Source organism: Peromyscus californicus, unplaced genomic scaffold, assembly GCF_007827085.1.
Source record: "Peromyscus californicus insignis strain IS unplaced genomic scaffold, ASM782708v3 Scaffold_5__1_contigs__length_169319896, whole genome shotgun sequence".
Taxonomy (NCBI): domain Eukaryota; kingdom Metazoa; phylum Chordata; class Mammalia; order Rodentia; family Cricetidae; genus Peromyscus; species Peromyscus californicus.
In genome coordinates this window covers 144,374,047-144,397,523 of record NW_026294573.1, presented here as the reverse complement: position 1 = coordinate 144,397,523, position 23,477 = coordinate 144,374,047, and the positions used below count along the sequence as shown (strand labels likewise).

The 23,477-nt window shown below is 41.2% G+C and overlaps 1 protein-coding gene across 2 annotated transcripts in view; it reads right to left on the bottom strand.

The window, feature by feature from the left end:
- Window positions 1–363: 363 nt before the first annotated feature.
- Window positions 364–23,477, bottom strand: part of Rab2a (RAB2A, member RAS oncogene family) — an 89,215-nt gene continuing 66,101 nt past the window's right edge. For both annotated transcript variants that reach the window (XM_052716057.1, XM_052716058.1), the window contains exons 7-8: window positions 3,636–3,704; window positions 364–1,669 (exon numbers count right to left, since the gene is read on the bottom strand). In XM_052716057.1, the coding sequence (XP_052572017.1) occupies window positions 1,574–1,669; window positions 3,636–3,704 (165 nt within the window). In that variant the 3' untranslated portion in view covers window positions 364–1,573. The remainder of the gene's footprint in view (window positions 1,670–3,635; window positions 3,705–23,477) is intronic.

Sequence of the window (23,477 nt, the reverse complement as noted above, 5' to 3'; positions counted from 1 at the left end):
AGAACAACAACAAAACAAACAAAAAGTCCTACAAGTTCCTGCTCCCTTCTCTGTGTCACACAACAGCCTTATAACAGCATCTGGTGATTTCCCTATGAGAGCTGTGGCAGGGCAGGTGGGTCTCCAGGAAAAGCCAGCAGGAAGCAGGAGTGTCGGGTCTACCTCCGAGCTTCTCAAGTTCTCTGGGCACACATGTTCTTCTATGCAAGGTGAGCAGCAAGAAGGGTCCTTTCTACCAGTGAGTCCTTCTACACGCTGACAAGGGCTGAACATTCCGACCCTTTAGGAAGACATGCTGGAACACATGTAACGGTGTTACTGGACTGTAAAATAGATTTAAAAATGTGCTCATCATAAAAAGGACACTTTTATACATAGGATTTTATTTTGCACTGCTGTAACAATTTCATTCTAGACCAAGGGAGGAAAAGAAAGGATAAAACCACCACAGTGAGTAAACGACTAAAGCTTTTCTACTTTAACAGGATTTTCCATCTGGTAGATTTATTTTCGTCATATCCCTCAGAACAGACAGTAAGCTTACCATATTTGAAAGATTATAGATAGGTTGCCACTGAAAGAAAAATTTTACACAGTCACTGTACATCAAGGCTGACAAACTGTCCTGCATGAAAAATAGACTTCGAAATCGTGTGACTAGAAGGGAACATTATTGTGTCTAAGGGAGGATTAAAGTGGCATGGCATGCCCTCTCGATGTGGTACTCACTCTTGGAGTCGTTTAGTGTTGCGAGTTCTGCTTCTGCCCTTCCCACTCATCATACTGTTTTTACCCAACAGCACTCATTAAGGCAAACAAATCCTTCTGTGAAGCGGTCTCAAGAAATTGTGGACAAATAGCAAACTTTTGGCATTAAAACAGGTTAACACATACACAGCCTTTAGTAATACACATAAGCTTATTTTTCTTGGACTAGTGACAAGAAGAGATGAACATGCTCATTAACGATGTCAAAAAGTTTAAAAGTCAGAGTCCAAGCAATTCCTAACAATGCTTCTGTAGCTTCAAGCTCCGAACAGTGTAGAATTTATGCAAATGCATTAGACGTCAAGCTTGGCAAATCACACCCAAGCAGGTTATTAAACTATATATACAGAAAGCAAATGATAAATACAGAATTCAAAGAGTCCTTCTGTTTTTCTTTATAGCCTTGAAAATTGACAAACCTTTTGAGGACAGTCCTATAATATTAAACATTAGGTAACCACAGGTGCTGGGAAACCTAACCACACAAACTGATTTAAAATACTCACCATGACTTTGTAGTGTTTAATACAATTCAGCTCGTAGTTAAGGGCACAAGACAACATTTAACAAAAATAATCACATCAATTGACCTAGAAATCAAATGCAAATAGATATGAATACAATCTCCAAAATCTGTCTTTTTAAGTGAACATTAACCATTTATTCAAAGTTATACAAGAATCTGAAGGATTAAAGTCTCCTGTGACATAAAGCCATTTCAGATAGTTTCATGTCTCAGCTGAGCATGAGGAAGAGGGTGACGGGGTGCGTGGCTCCACTGGGCAGCTAGCCGTTAACAATGGACTCAACAGCAGCCTCCCCCTGCCTGCTGTCCGCCTTGGTTGCCTGCGTGCGTTGCATTGGTAGCAGCATGCTGAGGGCCAATTTTAATGCCGTTTGCCTGAAGTAAAAAGAGAACAGGATTGTAAATAAAAGCAGACCCGACCAGGCAGTAGACTGAGTCGATTTTTTTCTAAAACATTCACCTAGTTCTTAGTGATTTAATTTTGCCAAACAACTCTAAAAAATATTTCAAGAAGATTTTTGAAACCAGGTGGTTCTTTCTTTTAAAAAGACCACAGAGGAAACGTCCTTGAGAAGAGGTTGTTACGGTATTAGTCAGTGGAGTCAGAGAATGCTGTTTGTCAGAGTTTCATAATGAAAACATTACTTGTAACAATTAGTACATGGAAGGATTATTAAAGGATAAAAATATGCACAGTCTTTGCTGCTCTGACAGGATGTAAAACCTTCCCTGTAGACAGCATTTCTGTTCCATGTTGAATCAGCTGTGCAGGCTCAGGGGACCTGAGTGTTCTGTGTCATCAATAATTTCTATGATCCCCAAAGACATGGCATGTTGCCAAGAACCCACACATAGAGCGGCTCTTTTGGTCGTCAAACTCACACTTACGTCGTAACCCTCACTCCCTCAAGTGGATTTTACCTAAAAATACACCACTTTAGGAAAGTAATACAGTAGCTCCAGAAGTGAAGCTCTTAAGGAAACTTTGCATCCCAGTCAATCCCAGATTTATGGTGCTTGGCAGTTCCTCTGCAGCAGTGGCGGCGGCCTCGGGGCTTCTGGCAGCGGCTCAGTATTGACAGCGGTGATGTGGTTTCTTTTCGCTCTTTTGACTCCTCTTTAATAAAAAGCATGCCCTATGGCTCATTGGTTCTGCCCCTCTGGGCTGGTAGCAACTTCTTGAGGAATCAAGAAGTCAGGCTTGGCATTAGGCCAAATAAATAGCACGGCCTGTTGGCTCCTGACAGCATATTACAGTCAAAGGCGCAGAAGGCACAGCAAAGCAGTCAGCTACTCTACAAAACCAGAGACAGCACAGGTGCCCTGGAACCAGAGGCCAGTTACTGTTCAGTTTATGGGGCACGAGTCTCTGAATAGTGTCACCTTTAAATTAACTCAACAAGTACTGCCATGTAAATCTAAAGGTAAGATTTAAACCTGTGCTATTCCAAATTAAAAACACTAAGTACTTTTGGAAAGCCAAGGCAAGCAGCTGACAGCCTCATCTAAGCACAGGCTAAGAGCCTCTCTTGGATGTCTTAATACAAAGTAATAGAAATGCTTATGTGAAAGTAACAACATGGTCTATTCACATAAATATAGGATACATGCAGAGAGAAGAATTTAGGTCCAGATGACAGCTAGAGGACATTCTCAATCATCTAAAAATGTCACACTTTATCCTAATCATGTTGACCAAACTCTGCTCAAAATAACACTAGGGAAAGCCATGCCGACTGTTAACTATACACATTTATTTGGTCTCCTGAAAATCGTGCTTTGCTCTAATAGTCATTTCCAAATCGGGAACTGCCTTCTCTCAGACCAGAAGAGAGCATGTCACACGAGTCCACAGGACACGTATTTACACACCAGGACATGACTCCCCAAAGCATAAGCACACTTGGATAAATGCAGGTTTTCTTTACAACTGAGGGGAGTTTACATTATTTTTCATTGCAATGAATAGACAGGGCCATTTACTTTAATCAAATTTCATAAAATGGTCCTCTACCAGAACACTTAAATGAACACTTAACTGCTGAACTATACTCACCAGGCAACATAAGCACCTACCTATTGTACTACACATACCATATAACTTAGCTGTCTAACTTAAGTACACCACTCACCAGGTACCATAAGCATGCACCTACTGTAATACATGTACCAGGCTTTCAGTTAGATGATTGCTAACTAATGTGGCAATGGGTGATCAATGGACCCATTTCAGAAAAAACAAAACAAACAAACAAACAACCCCCTCAAATCACAGCTCCAAATACTAAGTAGAAGTCAACTCAAAATTAGTGTTTAGTCAACAATATTTGCATGTACATACCTCATTATTAATGTCAAAGACCCCTTCTTGGATTTTTTCATAAATTTCTTTTGCTGTGTTAATAAACGCCTGAAATATAAAGTAGAGAACTAGGTTTGTATGGTTCAAATCACACCAGAAAATGAACAGTGTACATAAGCTCTATGGGACTGAAGGGGTTACGAGAGCTTGTTGCTCTTCCAAAGAACTTTTGGTTCCCAGCACCCATACTGGGGGGTTTACAACCACTAGTAACTCCAATTCCAGGGGATTTGATGCCCTCTTCTGGTCTTAGTGGGCACCCAGCTCTACCCATGCCCATGATGGTGATGAAGAACTAGAGGACTAGAGCCGATCAGAGGGTAAAAGTACTTGACATAAAAACCTGACAATCTTGAGTTTAATCCCATAAGGAGAGAACAGACTCCTCAAAGTAACTTTTGACCTCTATACAAAAGCCACGGCGGGTGCATGCACACACACCGCGCCCCCTCCACTTCTCCCCCACACCCACACCATAATGTTCTTGAGAATATCATAACATTCGGCACATGAAATTGTTTGTATATCCTTAATAAATGACAAAACCCCTGATCATCTCAATAGATGCATAAAAAGCAGGACAAAATCCAACCACTTTTCATCATGAAAACATCAAATAGAGTAGAAATAGAATGGAATGCTCCTGAGTGATAAAGTATCTAGACAGTGGTTCTTAGCCTCCCTAATGCTGTGACCCTTTAACACAAGTGGTTCTAAGCCTCCCTAATGCTGATATCCCTTTAACACACTGGTTCTCAACCTTCCTAAAGTTGAGACCCTTTAACACACTGGTTCTCAACCTTCCTAAGGCTGTGACCCTTTAACAGTGGTTCTCAACCTTCTTATGCTGCAACCCTTTAACACAGTGGTGCTCAGCCTTCCTAAAGTTGAGACCCTTTAACACAGTGGTGCTCAGCCTCCTAATGCTGCAACCTTTTAACACAGTGGTTCTTGGCCTTCCTAAAGCTAAGAACCTTTAACACAGTGGTTCTTGGACTTCCTAATGCTGTGTGACCCTTTAATACAGTGGTTCTCAGCCTCCCTAATGCTAAGACCCTTTAACACAGTGGTTCTCAACCTTCCTAACTCTAGGACCCTTTAATACAGTTCCTTGTGTTGTGGTGACCCCAATCACAAAACTATTTTGTTGCTAATTCATAACTGTAAATTTTGCTACTATTATGAATTGCAATGTAAATATCTGATATGCATATGCAAAGGGTTATGACCCCCAACTGCTGATCTAGGGCAAGGCACATCTGACAGCATCCTCACTGGTGAAGACCGAACATCTTTCCTCTAACCTGAGGGAAGCAAGGATGCATGCCAAACCTCATTTGCATCATTAGCATTGCTGTTCCTAACAGCCAGAATATAGAACAACATGAACTTTTACCCACTAGTGAGTGAACACTAAAATGTGGACTAGTGATGTAACAGACATTTAGCCATTTAAAGGATAAAGGTTTGGGCTATAATGTGGATGACCCCTGAAAACAAACAGACACATATAATTCAACCCCATTTCAATGAAATGTCAGAATGGTCAAATTCATGCACAGAAAATACATTCCTGGTTACTGAGGGTTGGAGGAGGAAATGACAGTGACTGGCAACTAGGGGATTTCTCTGCAGGGAGATGGAAATGTTCTCGAATTATTAGACAGGGGTAATGGTTGTGCAACTCTGTAAATAATTAAAGCTTACCTAAATGTACACTTGAAGAGTGGATTTTATGATAAGTGAATTCTATCTCCAAAGGAAATATGGCCAAGGAGGGAGGAGAGTATCCTGATGAAAAGTCTGTACAATGGTGGCGCACGCCTTTAATCCCAGCACTCGGGAGGCAGAGCCAGGCGGATCTCTGTGAGTTCGAGGCCAGCCTGGACTACCAAGTGAGTCCCAGGAAAGGCGCAAAGCTACACAGAGAAACCCTGTCTCGAAAAACCAAAAAAAAAAAAAAAAAAAAAAAAAAAAAAAAAAAAAAAAGAAAAGTCTGTACAAGAACCCATGTCAACTAGGTATTTCACTCATGTCAACATGTTTGCCCAAGCTGATTTTAGAGGACAATGTTCCACACTGCTTTTGCCACACTATGTTGCCTGAATGACAGTCGGAGGCTGGCCAGGAGAGGGTGCAGCAGGTCAGGGTGTTTGTCAGGGAAGCCTAAGGACCTGAGCTCAGTCCTGGGAGGATGTGGTGGCCCATGCAGTGGTCGGCCCAGCACTCCTACAGTGCAGCGACAGGAGGAGGGCATCAGCTGGACCTAATGCAAGCACACAGTGGCAGAAACTCATGTGTGTGTTCTCTCTCACACACGTATCCTCTCTCAGGAAATCTTTCAAATAAAGAGTAAAAGAATCAGTCAGATTCAGATGATAAAGGGATACTGTTCATGCTGAATAGTTTTGCCTTCTCCTTCCCAGTGTACTACTATACTGTCAGAAAATTAGTATGAGTGTGAGAAACTATTCAGCAAGTTAAGTCTGTAAATATCCACAAGTATCCTATGTTTATGTAGACTATTTAAAGTAGTTTATGTAAATATTACCAGTGCTACAGAGGGCACACAAATTCTAGTAGGGTCCAAACTATTAGATTTGAGAAAAAAATAGGTAAGAGTCTTAGTCAGTATTATGAGGAAAGGCATCTTCCAAGTGGTTTTTGATGAAAATTCATAGGTCTTTTCCAGAGCCACCAGTACAGATTCGATGGAAAATTTGACAAGTAAAGGCCTCATGGAGAGGAACAAATCATAACTCCCCTCTTTTCAATACTGGAAACATTTGACTGCTGAAATTGCTATCATAGCTTTTGTTTCCCAATTAACAGACTGTTACGTTTTCACTTTTAAAGGCTTTACCACTCCCCAGAGTAATCAATCTACTGCCGCTCAATTACTGTACCAAGCACACCCCAGTCAGCAAAGGAGATCTGAAAGACTGTGGCAGGAACACAGAGGTATGAATATGCATAAATTCTAAGTGGCTGTGTGAATCATCACAGAGGGTCATGAGAATTTGCCGCAGAATAATGAGAAGAATTAATCACCGATGATCCACAAGGCACTTAGGATGCAAGCATGCTGTTCATGTGTGTACTGGCATTGAAGTGAAGGGAGAAATTGGCTTTCAGTCAACTAAGAGCTGATTCACATTCTTCAAAACTGAAGTTATCCCTATAAGTAAGTACAAATTGAACTTTATTTCTAATAACAAGTTAATTAAAATAATGGTCACAGAAACCTGGCTAACTGAATCAAAAGACCAAGACTCATGAGGCTGCAACTCCTCTCCTATATAGAGGGCACCATGTGTGTGCATGCCAACAATGCCAGACGGATTACAGGGTTCCGTGTATGTAGGGCACCATGTGTGTGCATGCCACCAATGCCAGACAGACTACAAGGTCCCATATATGTACAGAACCATGTGTGTGCATGCCAACAATGCCAGACGGATTACAGGGTTCCATGTATGTAGGGCACCATGTGTGTGCATGCCAACAATGCCAGACAGACTACAAGGTCTCATATATGTATAGAACCATGTGTGTGCATGCCAACAATGCCAGACAGACTACAAGGTCCCATATATGTAGGACACCATGTGTGCAAGCGTTAACACTGCTAGACAGACTGCAAGGTCCTATATATGTAGGGCACCCATGTGTGCATGCTAACAGTTCCAGACAGACTACAAGGTCCCATATAGGTAGGGCACCATGTATGAGAGTGTAATATTAGTGTTAGACAGAACTATAGGGCCCCACATATGTGTTGTAACTTCACAAAAACAAACAGCTCTAACCCTAATCTAGTATACAAAGACTCAACCAGTTAAGCAAAATGTTGTTTTACGAACTCGTTGAGAAATCATTTAAAAACTGGCATAAGAAAGCTATGCTACGTAAAATTTCTCGTTACCATACTAACTTTATCCCCTAAGCAGTATTTATTTACTACTTTATTAAGCACTTTTCAAAGCATAGTTGTAACAAACATTTGAGATGTACTTTATATCTGGAAGGCATGAAATTAATTTTCTTTGAATTAAAATATATAGATAGTTATGGATTTTTCATTATAATTTGGTCTCTCAACAGAGTAGTCTTTGGATAATGCCACCTCTACTCTATAATACTGATTCTACACTGAAGACACTAAAATGTTTTCTACCTGAGTGCACTATAGAGAATACTTCATAAATGCACTACTTTTAGATATTTCAAATAAAAATTAATATTAAATGTATATTAGACAACTAATGACTGATATGATTCCTTACGATGTGAAATCCAGCATGGCAAATGTGGACATCAGCACACCCATTTTAAACTCTATAGCTATTGGCTAAAATGGAAGATTCTCCAAATACAATGAACATTAAACCAACACTATTAAGGCTCACTGGTGGTCAAACTAACTTCTAAGTTAACATCACTAGGATCATAGATAACAATCTCTCCTTCCAATATGTAAAAATTTCAGTAATGAGAAATACACAATGATGTAATAATAAACTGACTGGGATAAAATTGGTAATTTTAATGGAGATAGCTCAATGGTTAAGAAAGAGTACTTGGTGCCCTTGCAGAGAACCCAAGTTCAATTTCCAGACCTACAGGGCAGCTCACAACTGTCTATAACTTCTAATTCCGGGGGATCCAATGTCCTCTTCTGATGCCTGCACAGGTATCAGGCACACATATGGTGAACATATATTCATACATGCAAAACACTCATACACTTAAAATAAGAATAAATAAATCTTGAAAAAATTCTAATTTCACTCTTCATTTCTTATCAGTTGTCACAGATATTTTTCAAGTGTTGGTTCATATTGTCAATGTGACAAGATTTAAGATTACCTAGGAGACAAGCCTCTTGGCAGGCCTTTGAGGGGTTATATAGACTAGGTTAGGCTCTAGGCAAGCCTATGAGGGGTTATGTAGACTTGGTTAGACTCTGGGCAGGCCTATGAGGGGTCCCATAGTTATGTTAGCTGAGGTGGGAAGACCCACCATAAACTGGGCAGCACCATTTTATGGCCTGTTGTTGGGAACTGAATAGGAGGAACGGACTGGCTTCTCAGTGAGCACCAGCATTCCTCTTTCTGCCTCCTCACTGTGAACACACTGTGTTAGCGCCCTGCTGTGAGGCATTCTCAAACTGTGTGCTCAAATACACCTTCCTTCCTTAAGCTGCTTTTCTCAGGCAGTTTTTCTTAGTAGCACGTCAAGTAGCTAATACAGTTTTTGGTTTTGTTTTGTGAGATAGGTCTTACTATGTAGTCCTGGCTAGCCTCATACTCATGATTCTCTGCTTCAGCCTCCTGGGATTACATTCATGTGCCACTGTGCCTGGCTGAACTGTTGGTTTTGGTTTATGTAGATCTCTTTGCGGGAAAATTTATTTAAGATCTTCCTAAGGAGAAGGGGGCAAGCAACAAGGAAGAATTAATAGATATTATTACGGGGCAAAAATGAGCTGAGAAAGGGATGACAAATAGTTCACTATGAGCACTGTAAAACAATGTTCAGCACATATATGTTTATGGAGCACAGACCATCTCCTTACAGCCAGTGAGTTTGGTAATCCTTTGCTCCCGTGCACTGAGTACCTGTTTTAGCACTGGAATCCGGTGACACTCTTCCTCACCAGTCTTCCCCTCATCCATTCTTTGATTAATTGCTATGATCAGTCCTTTACAGTTGTTTTCTTGCCTTCTACGTCAGGCACTAATCTTTCAACTCTCGGCGGCGGATATCGGAATGGTACTATTATAAGGCACATTTTCAAGAACTTGTATAGCCAGCACAAATTAACTATATAAAACCACAAAACCTGGTAGATGCAGGGTGATGGTGTAGCACAGTTGGGGGAGCATGCCTAGCATACACACCGCCCTGGGCTTGCTCCGCAGCACCTCATGCACTGGGTATGGTGGTGCCTGCAATCCCAGCACATGTGTGGTGGTGGCAGGGGCATCAGGAGTGCAAGGCCATCTTCAGCTTCCTAGTGGGTTTGAGGATACCCTGGACTACATGAGACTCTGTCTACAAACAGAACAACCACCACCTCCCTCCCACTCCCCAACCCCCAGTAGACCCACTACAAATGGGGCATAATTCAAGTATAAGCCCAGGGAACACATGCTGGTGAGTATTGCATGCATCACTGACAAAGGCACCTAGTAAGTGTCGAGTACAAGATACAAACAAGAAAGGATGTAGTTTCTACTGCTGTGAACTAAAACCAGTTGGTTGGGAGAATCTAAGCACAAGAGCTCACATTTTAGCCCAAGATAGAGTCAAAGGGCTTCCTGCATTAACTGACAGAAGATGAGTGCTGGGTGGCAGTGGGTCCTAACACACAACATACACAACACTCTGAGAGCTGACTGGAGAGAGGCAGCGGGGTACAGCATATCTTTATTATGGCTTTACAGCTTGTAAGTTAAAACACTGCTTAACTTTTATTTCCCATGTACCATACTGCCACCTGGTGGCAGGACAGAGGTGAAAACCTGTTAAGTCTGACTTCAGAAAAACTCTCCAACACCCTGGACTAATGCTAGAGAACGAGGCATTCTGCAAGACAAGTAACCCATAGTGTTCTCTTTGAGCTGGGAAATGATGTAACCAAAACGGTTTTTCAAGTTTCTTCTCAAATGTTAAAAACAACTACATGCATCAATCTGCCTGTGCTAAAATAATAGCCAATAATTATGAAGTGCTTATTATGGGTAAGTCACTACACTAAGTATTTTATATAGCTTTATATTGTTCCCTAAAGAAATTCAATTCATGTTTAGAAAAACGGAAAACTTCACTTTCTTTCAAGAAAGCTTACGGGTGTGGAATGCAGTTATGCGACCGGGCTCTTCTGGCCCCAACTTCAGCACCGCCCCTCACTAGTGGGGCTTGAGACGACTGTTCTACAGGAGAAAGGGGGCAGGGCTTAAGTCAGCAAACCCTGCAAACACTGCAGTGAACGAGTGGTGGTCAACGCTCCTCAGTCAGTGAAATCAGTCCTGATTAAATGAAACACTAAAAAGTAAATTAGCTGCAAGTCATGCACAGAGTGAGCACTAAAGAGTCAGATACGCCGAGACAGGACAAACGTACACTGGTGGAGCAGTCCTGTGAAAACACTAGGCAAACTTTCTATTATGGAGCTTACATACAGACCTCCTTCTAACTTCACCTGGATCCTCCGTAATCTACTTTAGTGCAAGAGGCCTCAGAACACAGTGGCTTTCAAACCCTATTTCAAGGCAGTGCTGCTGGGGCTACTCTTTGGGATGAGGTAAAGAGGACAGACAACCAATGGACGCTAAAGCCAATTTGCCTTAGCTTCTTTCAGCTTCCTGTTTTTTCCACAATCACCACAGTACCCTACATTCCAACCAACAGTGCAAGAATGTCCTTTTCTCCACACATGCACTAGCATTCGCGGTAATTTTACTAGATCTGTGTCTTGAAGATCAAGAGGCTACAGCAAGTTAGAGAAAGCATTCCTTCTCAGAACTCAGAGAATGTCTCTGTTTTTCTGGTTTCATACACATTTCTCATCTCCTAGGTAATAAAATGAATGCAGGGGAGAAAAGGAACTACCAAGTGGTTAGAAGACTATGAGGCAAACTGGGTAGTGGTGGCGCACCCCATAAATAACTGCAGCACTCTGGAGGCAGAGGCAGGCAGATTTTTGAGTTCGAGGCCAGCCTGGTCTACAGAGTGAGTTCCAGGACAGCCAAGGCTACACAGAAAAATCCTGTCTCAAAAAAAAGAGGACAGGAAGAGGAGGAAGAAAAATTAAAATTAGAGACTCCCAACCCAGTTGAAATGCCTAATCCCAAGAAAACCAAGGACAAGTACTGGTGAGGACGTGGGGAAAGAGCGCCCTTGTACCCTGCTGGTGAGGATGGGAACTGGAAGAGCTACTGTGGAAACTTACTGGAGGTTTCTCAACAAGCTCAAAACAAACGGCCACATGACCCAGCCAAAGGACTCCTGGGCATATTGCAGTCAGATGTATTCTCTTACTTGTATGAATGTTTTGCCCACATGTATGTATGTGTACCATGTGCATGCCTGGTGCCCTGGAGCCTGGAGGTCAGAAAAGGGCATCAGACTGCCTGCAGCTAGAGTTACAAATCATTTAGGCCACCATATGGGTGCTGGAAATAGAACTCAAGACCTCTGCAAGAACAGTAAGTGCTCTTAATCACTGAGCCATCTCCCTGGCCTCCAAAGAATGTTCAAGTTCTACCAGAGACACCTGCACACCAATGTTTATTGCCTCACTATTCACAACAGCCAGGTAATGGACCAGCCTAGATGTCTATCAACAGAAGAATAAGCTAAGAAAATATGATATACATACAAATGAAATTTTACTCAGCTATAAAGAAAAATAAAATCATGACATCTGTAGGATACAAATGTTAATTATATAAAACAGCTGGATTCAGAAAGTCAAATTTTGTGTTTTCTGCCATATGTAGATTTAAGTTTTTAAGTATTTGTATATATGTATGTATGGACATATGGATATAGGTCATGGAGCCAGAAAGAAGACTGAGAGTAGAAACAAGGTCTTAAGTAGGGGAAGAGGTTAATAGAAGACATGTGACACAAAAGCAGAATGGGGAACCTAAAACCTAAACCCAGACTTGGTGTGCACATGTGTCACTGGCTGCAGTTGGGGAGACACACTAAGTATCATAGAGGGCACTCCCAAGGAGACCAGATCTAACCGTGTCCTTGAAGAAGGGCATTTCACAAGCAGAGGGCACGTCTGTGGAGGAGGAGATGCACTTTACAGACGATTAATTCCTACTTTAACACAGAGTACATCGTAGGGTGCTGTCAACCAAAGGGCCTTGGCTGTCCAAGTATGGAGTCTGATGCTCAGACTGTGGGGGACCACTCCACGGTTTTAAAGAAACTGGAGAGTTTTAAAGAAACTGGAGAGTAACAATCATTTTTCACTTTTTGGAAGATCTCAGACAACAGTGTAGAACACTAAAAAATGAAGACAGGAAGTCTAATTAGGAAGTAATTAGGGCCAATGAAGCAACAGGTGAAAGGTAATACAGATGAACAGAATGACTGACTAAGGGAGAAGAGAAACACATAGGGAAATAAAGGACTCTAGCTCAGTGTGACCAGCCTAGACCTATGGTCTGAAGAACACTCATGAAGAGCTCTCTAGAGGAGCTGAACTTACTAACAAGATGATATCTGAACTTGGATTTAACAGGCATCTCCACTCAACTCTGAGAAGTTTGGAGAGGCATAAAGAGACACTATCATCAAGCTAAGGAAGCTGTTTCTAAGAGCAGTCAATGGTACCCAAGAGACTGTTTAAGATAGGAACGGAAATCCATTTGTTAGCTATGGCAATCATAAGGGTTGATGAGTTTAGTCATGGGTACACACGAAGTAAGAAAAAGGACTAAGGAAACTCTCATTGGAGACTGGAAGAGAACATATCTAGAACTGGAGTGATGAGTTTTAAGACAGTGGAGACTTAATGATGTAATTACACACGGCTAGCCAGGAGTGAATGGAAAAGGAAGGGATGGAATCACGAGAGGAGGGTTTGCAACAACATGAGGAGAGGGAGGGCTGGGAAGAGCACTGCCAGCCTTTCCTCTGAGGGAACTGAAGTGGGGTCTGCACTGCAGCAGGAGTCTTGGGCAATCTGTACACCCAGTACCACTGGAGACGCACTCATCTAAGATAACCCATCTTTACAAAAGCGCATGAGACCGCTGAATCAGAAGACACAGTAGTTTTGTGCTGCCCACCGCATGTAAGTGGTACCATCAAGTCAGAGGGGAAAAAATGATGTACTGGGCTGTGTTAACAGATTCACAATTTCCCCAAAATACACGTGTGTGTGTGTGTGTGTGTGTGTGTGTGTGTGTGTGAGATATGCTTAGAAAACTAGGAGTTACATAAAACAGCAATTTTCTCTCTGAAATGAGGTTTTACTCTATGCCTCAAACTCACAGCAAATCTCCTGCCTCAGTCTCCTGAGTGTCAATATTATAGGCATGAGCAGTCATACCTCACTTCTTCAGTAGATTTCTCTACAGTGGGCTCTCAGACATTAATGTACTACTGTGAATTCTGGCTCTTGAAAACAATGGATATTACACACGAAAGCACTAACACCCTCTGAATAGCTGACTGCATTACGACTATTAGCAAGTACAGTATTTGGACATTATGTTTAAAAGGACCGATGACAGTTACCAAAAGTGTCAAAGGTGAATCATTAGGGGGGAAACAATAGATAGAATAAGAATATTCTTGTTGAAACTGGTTTTCTTGGTTAGGTTTACTACTACTGTGATAAATGCCATGGCCAAAAGCAACTCAGGAAAGAAAAGGATTTATTTCATCTTAAAATTCAGGTAGCAAGCAGTCCATCACTGAGAAGAAGTCAGAGCAGGAACTTGGAAGTAGGATCTGGAGCAGAGGCCATGGAAGAGTTGCTTACTGCCTCTTTGTCTCCCATGGCTTGCTCAGCCTGCTCACTTTCCTTTCCTTCCTTCCTTCCTTTCCTTTTCTTCCTTCCTTCCTTCCTTTTTTCTTTTCTTTTTCTTTCTTTCTTCTTGCTCACCTGCTCTCTTTTTCTTTTTCCTCCCTTCCTCCTCCTCCTCTTCCTCCTCTTTTTGTTTTTTGAGAGCTTCTCTGTGTAACAGTCCTAGCTGTCCTGGAACTTGCTTTGTAGACCAGGCTGGCCTCAAACTCACTGAGATCCACCTGCCTCTGCCTCCTGAATGCTGGGATTAAAGGAATATGACACTCAGCCCACTTTCTTATATAACTCAAGACCACAAGCCCAGGGGTAGTCAACCATGGGTCTAAGGCCCACCTATATCAATCATTAGTTAAGAAAATGTACTACTGATTTGCCTACAGGCAATCTGACAGAAGCATTGTCTCAAGTGAGGTTCCTCTTCTCCTGTAACTCCAGCTTGTGTCAAGTTGACAGAAAACAACAAGAGTCTTTAAATTAATTGCCATTTATGACAATGAAATCTGATGGTACTTCTACCACATTTATGGGAGTATTTGTTCAGTGTTTGGAGTCACCAACACAAGCTGTAAGAATCCACTTCATAAGAGCAATGTACTCTCATTATAATCTGCTACGTAAAAATTACGATTTGGAAAGTCAATATATGAAACCAGGAGTTTGCTAACCAAGACATGTTTACAATGAAGAAGGCTTTGCACGTTTGTGTGTAATTCATGTTTATGTATACATATATTTGTGTGTGTGTGTGTGTATGTTAATATGTGAACCCTCTTTACTTCTCCCTCTCCACTGACATGCCTGAGAAATATTTACCTTTGTAAGCAATACCTAATTTAGGCATAATGGGATCTCACTTTGTTTTCATCCTCTTTATAAATTCACTTGAAAGTATTGTTTTGATGCTGTTTTAAACATAAAACCTAGTTTAAGACAGATGGCCTCAGTTCTGGCAGAGCAGAGCAACAGGCTCATCAGAGGCTATTACTAAGGAAGATGCATACACATGGAGTATTGCTGAAGAATGATGCTTGCAGGACTTGCACCGGAAAGGACGAGTATGGTAGGGGAGAAGGGCATGGATCCATGAACCAGCGTCACAGAGAGGACATGTTACATACTGAGGTTACTCACTGCAGCATTCACATCAGAAGCAGCCCACTGACCAGAGGGGATGCTGTTTTTCCTCCTTCCTTCAGGTCATCAGTGAAATAAAGTCTTTTAAGTAACAAAATCATAGCACCTTTTCAGAAAGGTCACATAAAAACTCGTGTCATACTTAACACACGTTTACTAACTTAATAATGCAAAAAGTAAATTCAGTACTCAAGAATTCATAAAGTCTACTTTAATCTTTATAGTCTACTAATAATACTTTATAAAGGACTAAATTTAATTAAAGTTGGTTATTACTATTTAAAAAAAGATTTATTTATATTTTGGGTATTTAAGGGTTGCGCTTGTATGTATCTATGTGCACTTCGTGTATGTAGTGCCCACAAAGGCCAGAAGATGGCATGAGTTCCCCTACACCTGGATTTACAGATGGTTGGAAACTACCACGTGGGTGTTCAGAACTGAACCCAAGTCCTCTGGAAGAGCAGCAAGTGCTCTTAACCATCATGTGATCTCTTAACTATTAGTGACCTCTTCAACCACCAAGTTGGTTGTTATTTTTGATCAATCTTTTTATTTTGACACAACTGTCAACTGGTACGCAAGTGTATGAAGCAATATAGTCACCTAGTATAGCTTTTCCATAGTTTTCCCAATGGTGATGTCCTAGAAAACCATAGTACACCATCACAACCAAAATACCCAAATAAGCAAATAAAAAAAGATAGATTATTACTGCAAGACTCTGTGGTAGTTGAGTAAGAATGGCCCCGTAGGCTCATATATTTGAATGCTTAGTTACCAGGAGGTAGAACTCTTTGGTAGGCTTAGAAGGATTAAGTAAGATATGACCTTGTTGGAGGAAATGTGTTATTGGGAGTGGGCTTTGAGGTTTCAAAAGACCATATCAGTCCAATCTCTCTCTCTCCCTGCTGCCTGCTGATCAAGATGTAGAACTCTGAGCTACTTCTCCAGCACCATGTCTGCCTGCATGCCTGCTATGCTCCCCACCATGATGATAATGGATTGAACCTGAAACCGTAAGCCAGCCCTAATTAAAAGCTCTCCTTTATAAGAGTTGCCTTGGTGATGGTGTCTCTTCACAGCAATGCAACAGTGACTAAGACAGACTCTTAACTTTTGTCTTTTTATAGTCTCATGCACTTCCTCCCATGCAACACCCTCCTGGGCCCTGGCAGTGACTCATCTGTTCTGTGGACTCTAATTCCATCACCTCAAGGAAACGGGGCAGAAAGAATCACTCAGTGTACTAGGCTTGGTGTTTGACTTCAGTGAGCTCAGCTGCCTGGAGGTTCATCCAGTATTTTCATATATCAACAGTTTTTCCCATTTTATTTTTTAGTAAGGAAGTTTCCTTAGACCCAAAGGCACTAGGTTATTTCTAGCTTGGGACTATTATGAATAAAGCTGTTATGAATACTATAGTTTGCTGTGTAGATTCTCATTTATCTTGAGTAAGTGCCCAGGGGTAAAACTGCTAGGTTGTTTGGTAGCTGCATTTTAGTGTAGACTGCCAGAATGTGTTCTAGGTGGCTGTGTCACTCAGTCCGACCCGCCATGTGTGAGTGACCTAGAGTCTCCATTCCCCAGCATTCGGTGCTGTCATTCCCCTCTCACCTGGGCTGCTTTGGTAGGTATGCAGTGCTATCCCCTTGAGGACTCACTATTTGTTTGAGACAAGGTCTCATTATGGAGCGATAGCAGGCCTGGAACTCACTCTCTAAACCAGGCTGGCCCCGACACAGAAATCCTCCTGCCCGAGTGCTGGGACTAAAGGTGTGCACCACCACCGCCCAGCTGAGATTTTAGTTTTTATAGTGTAGTGTAGATTTTGGTCTTTTATTGGCTCTGGGCTTAAAGAGTGCCGAGCGCTCGCTCGCTCTCTCTCGCTCTCTCTCTCTCTCTCTCTCTCTCTCTCTCTCTCTCTCTCTCTCTCTCTCTATCTCTATCTCCATAAGATTCTTTTGCAGAGCACAAGTTCTGGAAGGTCAATTTAAAAAATGTTTCCTTTTAAGAATTATTCCTATCAGAGAGAGAGAAAGGGGGTGGGTGGGAGGTAGGGAATTACTCCTTTAGAGGCAAGTATGCCTAGGTCCCAAGTGTCCCTGCTTTTTTCTCTGCTAAAAGATAAACAGTTGAACATTTTATACATGATTTCACTGTCCACTTTGAGTTTATTTTCTTGTATAACACCCAAGACTCCTAGGACTCGCCTTCAGCTGCAGCAGTGTCCTTCGTTACTAGGTGGTCTCATCACTGATGTGCCCTGTGCCTTTGTTAAGCCAGCTGTAACTGTGAAAAGATTTCTAAGCTACGCACTCTGCTCTGTATATCTCCTTCCTGAGCATCGTCTTAGTGGTCACAGCTATGAAAAACCTGAAGCCAGGTAGTGAGACTCATCCTGTTTTTCCTTCCTTTGCTTTCGTTACTATAGTCCCTTTGCCTCTCTGTATGCCTACCATTATTCCTTACATGTACTAAAAACGTTAGTGGAACTTGTTTTTGATAGAAATACTGTTAAGCCTCTATGTCAGTCTGTAAAGTGTAATTTTCTAAGTCAGTGTTCTATCACTGTGAAGAGACAACTCTAACCATAGCAGAAAAACAGGATGAGTCTCACAACCTGGCTTTAGGTTTTTCATAGCTGTGACCACTAAGAAGATACTCAGGGAGGAGAGAGCTATGCATATCTACAGAGCAGAGTGAGTAGCTTAGTAATCTTTTCAGTTACAGCTGGCTTAACAAAGGCACAGGGCACATCAGTGATGAGACCACCTAGTAACGAAGGACACTGCTGCAGCTGAAGGCGAGTCCTAGGAGTCTTGGGTGTTATACAAGAAAATAAACTCAAAGCAGACAGTGAAATCATGTAAAATTCTTATAAAGGAAAGCATTTAATTGGGGGCTTGCTTACAGTTTCAGAGGTTTAGTCCTTTGTCATCATGGTGGGGAGCATGACGGCACACTGGCAGACATAATGCTGGAGAGTAGCTAGGAGTTCTACATCTGGATCTGTAGGCAGCAGGAATAGAGAGACTGGGCCTGGTGTAAGCTTCTGAAACCTCAAAGCCCACCCCCAGTCACACATTTCCTCCAACAAGGCCACATGTCCTAATCCTTTCAAATAGTGCCACTCCCTATGAGACCATGGGGGCCATTTTCATTCAAACAATCAGTCATCAAGGAGCTAAATATTCCAAACAAGGAACACACACTGTTTCTCCATCTACTTAGATCTTTTACTTTATTAGTTTTTGTAGTTTTTATTGTATGTTTTATACATACCCACACACAATCACATACATATTTAATTTTCTGTGTGTTTGGTAATATGCACATGTGAGTGAGGTGGGTGTTTTTTGCTTTTCCAGCTCACTTTTCAAGTGTTTTGAGATGAGATTTCTCTATTTAGCCCTGGCTGTCCTGGTGTTTGCTATGCAGACCAGACTGGCCTGAAACTCTCCTGCCTCTGCCTGCCAAGTGCTGGGACTAAAGGTGTGAACCACCATGCTCAGCTCTATCTTATTTTTTGACACAGTATCTCTCACTGAGCCTGGTGCTCAATGATTTGGCTAGACTGGCTGGCTCCTGGGATCTGCCTGCTGGGTTTTGTTTTTTTTCCCCTCTCCAACCCCCTCCCTCCCCCCCGGGGGGGGGGTTGCAGGCATGTGTGTGATAGTGTTAATAATTCAAACTCAGGCCTTCTGTTTACCATGTCCAGCACTTTGCCCACTGAGCCATATGTCTAGCCTGCTATACAGATTTTCGGATTTACATCTAAGCATTTAATTTTTGTGTAATTATAGGTAGTACTGAAATTTGAAGAGAAATATAATTGATTTTTGTGTTTATCATGTATCCACCAACCTTGCTGAACTACATTAATAATTCTAGATTCTTACCTTGTAAATTCCTGGAGATTTTCCCACTGATGTAATTATACAAATACAGTTTTATCTGTTCTGTCCTGAGCTGTACATCTTCACTTTTTTTCCTAATAATAGTGTGCAGGCTAGACCTCCCATCAATATGTTTAGTAGAGCAGAGACAGACATTTTTTCCTTGTTCCTGAACTAAGGGGCAAGACATTCGGCTTTTGTAATGAAGTATACCATTAGCTTTAGTTGTATGTGGGGTGTGTGGGTACACTCTTTAATGAGTTGAGGAAATTCTCTTCAATTTTATTTTCTGAGACCACCTTCCTCCCAAGGAAAAGAAAAAAGAAAGAAAAGAAAAAAGTAAAGTGTGTGGGTGACTAATGAATTTTATCAAATGTTTTCTTTGCATTAATTGCTATGATCAGATTACAATGATTCCATTTTGGACACCAAGCAAGCACGGCAAGAGAAATTCATTCGGTCATGACGTGTATACGTTTTATATACACACACATACATGTATACATACTGAAATTCTACTTGCTGGGATTTTGTTGAGGACTTTTGTCTACATCTCTATAAAGTCTACCAGTCTGTACTTTTCCTTTATTTGTATTATCTTTGGTTTTGTGTCAGAGCAATGTTATTTTCATAAAATAAAAGTTTTACTTTTTGCTGTCTGGAAAAGAGTCTAGAACACTGTTTTTTGTTTGTTTGTTTGTTTTTCGAGACAGGGTTTCTCTGTGTAGTTTCGGTGCCTGTCTGGATCTCGCTCTGTAGACCAGGCTGGCCTCAAACTTACAGAGATCTGCCTGGCTCTGCCTCCCGAGTGCTGGGATTAAAGGCGTGTGCCACCACCACCCGGCTTCATTTCTTTCTTAACGTTTCAAATTCTCCAAAACAAAACAAAACAAAACAAAAAAGCCAATCTGGACCTACAGATTTCTTCTGAGGAAGACTTTTTTGTTTGTTTATTTTGAGGCAAGGTCTCTCTACATAGCCCTGGCTGTCCTAGAACTCACTATGTAGACAAGGATCTCAAACTCACAGAGATCCACTTGCCTCTGTCTCCCAAGTGCTGGCATTAAAGGTGTGGGTCACCATACCTGGCTCTGAGGAAGCTTTTAAATTATGAATTCAACTTCCTTAACAGTTTAAAGGACTATTCAAACTAATTATTTGAGGAACCTCTACATAGCTAAACACATGAAGTTCCTGGAGTGTGTGATGCTTCCTAACTTTCTCCTACACTTTGAGCTATGCACTTCTCTATCTATCTAACAAATAACTCCACATTTTGTCTTGTTAGGTTAATCACAGTGAAAATATGCAGTCAAGAAACTGCAGCTCTGGAAAAGAACACCCAGAGTTTAACAATTCTTGCCAACATTCACCTCACCACAACTGTATACCCCACAAGGAAGTCAGAAGTCTGTATTGGCTCAAGTGGTCCCGTTATCATGGGCTCCCCAAGACCATATTTAAACCTCTCAATGTTACCAGATGACTGTGGGAAGTTTAAATACTGTTAGTACATGATCACAAGGCTGAGGATACACAGGCTGAAGAGAGAGGAGCAGGATAGAGAGATACTTGTCCTTAATGATGTTGCTGGGCTGCTGAACCGTATCCAGGAGCCACTCCATCTGAATTTACAGGAAATAAATAGTCTTAGTGGTTGAAAATCTGAAATTATTTGATACAGGGTGGGCTGAGATAGTTTGCTCAAGAGAAATTGGTTCAATTCATCTGTGTTGTCATCTCTGTGTGGTGTGACTATTTACAGCACTCTCTTTTAGTGTCTCAACAGCTAGAGTAAGTCAGTCTTGTTTGTTACCGATGCTGGTAGCTTTGTGTCTCCTGGACAGTCAGTCTTGCCAGAAGCTTGTCAATTTTATAGATTCTATTTTTTATCTTATGACCCAATATTTTGTCTCCGGTCTTAAGGCACTTAAGAAAGCTTTTATTTTCTAACATTAGCTGTGGACATGGTTAGATCTCCTTTCAATTGTACCAGTTTTTGCCTTAGGAATCTTAAGCTGTGTCTGGTAAATACACATTTAAAGACTCCCATGGGTTCCTGGTGAGCTGACTTATTCTGGAGTATATTCCCCTTTGTCTCTGATAATTATCTTTGCTCTCATATTTACTTCACCTGGTACTAATATAGCTACTTCCACTTTCTCTCCTCGTCTTTTTCAGATAGGGCTTCGCTGTGTAACTATGGCTGTCCTAGAACTCACTACAGTCTGTAGACCAGGCTGGCTTGAAACTCAGAGATCTGCCTGCCTCTGCCTCCCAGGATTAAAGGAGTGTGCTACCACTGCCCGGCTTCCACTTTCTGTTATTAATGTTTACATGTTATTTTCTCAATTACTTCACTTTCAATCTCCCTATATTGTTGTATTTGAAGTTTCTTGTAGACTTCTCATAGCTGAGATATATTATTTAGTCCTCTCTGCTTATCTCTATCTTTCGATTGAGCTTTCTATTACATATTATTATTACTGACATACAAAGCCCAAGTCTATCATTTTTTCCACTTCTCTCCTTTCCTTCTTTCCTGTGCATGTGTCTTACCAGGGCTCATTGGCATTAGCAAAAAACTCTACCATTTATGTCAGTCCTTTTACAAGGCTGTATTTTGAAATAGTGCCTCCCCTAAGTGACCCAAAGTGACTGTGATACTCCTGTGTCTGCCTCCCAAGAAGCTGGGACTATGGAATGCATTATTATGCCCAGCTTCCCTGCTGTCTTTTGATTTAAACAATTGTTAGCCTTAAATTTGATTTATATATTGTTTCTGGTGTGTCTCTTTATAAGATCTTTCAAGTACAGCACACGGTATTATCCCATACACATATAACTAACCACTGTCTACTAGTACCTTTGTTTTAACCAAACCTAGTACAGTTTAGAGAACGTTCTTTCTATGATGTCCCTTCATCGTCTATGGTTTAAAAGATTTCCCTTTGCCTACACTGATACCTACATTGAGCAGGGTTGCTTCAACCATAAGACATACTTTGTAACACTCAACAGTGTGTCAGAGTCATCTTCATTTTAGCATGTTTTTCTTTCATTACAATGCTCTGAGATAGCTTTTTTCATTTCATTTCCTATACACATTCTTCTATGGTAGATCTGCAATTGACAAACTTATTTATCTGACAATGCCTTGATTTTTTCCTTCATTCTTGAAAGACATTTGTGGTAGGTAAAGAATTCTAGGTTAACAATTATTTTATTCAGCTCTTGAAAAATTTGCCACTTTCTTCTGGTTCCCATGGTTTCTTTTGAAAAAAATATTATGTATATGCATGTATATATATGGACCACATGTGTGCAATACTCATAGAGGCCAGATAAGGGAGTGGGAACCCTCTGGAACTGGAGTTACAGATGACTGTGAGTTGCCACATAAATGATAGGAACTGAAGCCCAGTCCTCTGCAAGAACAGCAAGTGGTCATAACCTCGGAGACATCTCCCCAGCCTGTTTTATGGTTTCTGATGAGAAGTGTCTCTTGAATTCCTGTGTCCCACACTCCAAACACCCTGGGGTTTTAAAGTTTTCTTTTTCTTTCACTTTCAGAAATTTGACCATACAGAGCGTTCTTTGCTATGGATTTATTTGGTGTTATTTTGTTCAGGTTGGCTTGGCTTGAATCTGTATGCACCGTCCCCCTGATCCTCCTAATTGATCAAGTTTTTAGTCATTTTTGTTTGATCAAGTTTTTAGTCATTTTTGTTTTGAGTATCTTTTCAGAGACACACTCTTTCCCTTCTTTTAGGACTAATTAAACATAACTACTTTTGTTATAATTGCACAAGTCAATTTGGTACTATTCATTTCCCCCCGGCCGATTTTTATTCCCTGCAGTTTAGAAGCCTCTTAACAAAAGATCAAAGCCAGGGTTTAATGCATAAGCCACATCTCTAGTCTATCTCTGCAGTTTAAACTGGGTAGTTTCTATTGTTTTAAAACTTAAAAAAAAGCCAGAAGAGGGCAGTACATTCCCTGAACTGGAGTTAAAAGAAGGTAGCTGCCATGGAAGTACTGAGAACTGAATACAGGTCCTTGGAAGAGCAGCCAGTGCTTGTAACTTCTGGGCCATCTCCCCGCACCAGCTTCCGTTGTTTAATCATGTCAACTGCTATTACTTTTCTCAGCCACACCTCTATCAGACTTATTAATTTCAATTATTATACTTTCAAGTTCTAAAACTTCTTTTCATAGTTTTTGGTAGTC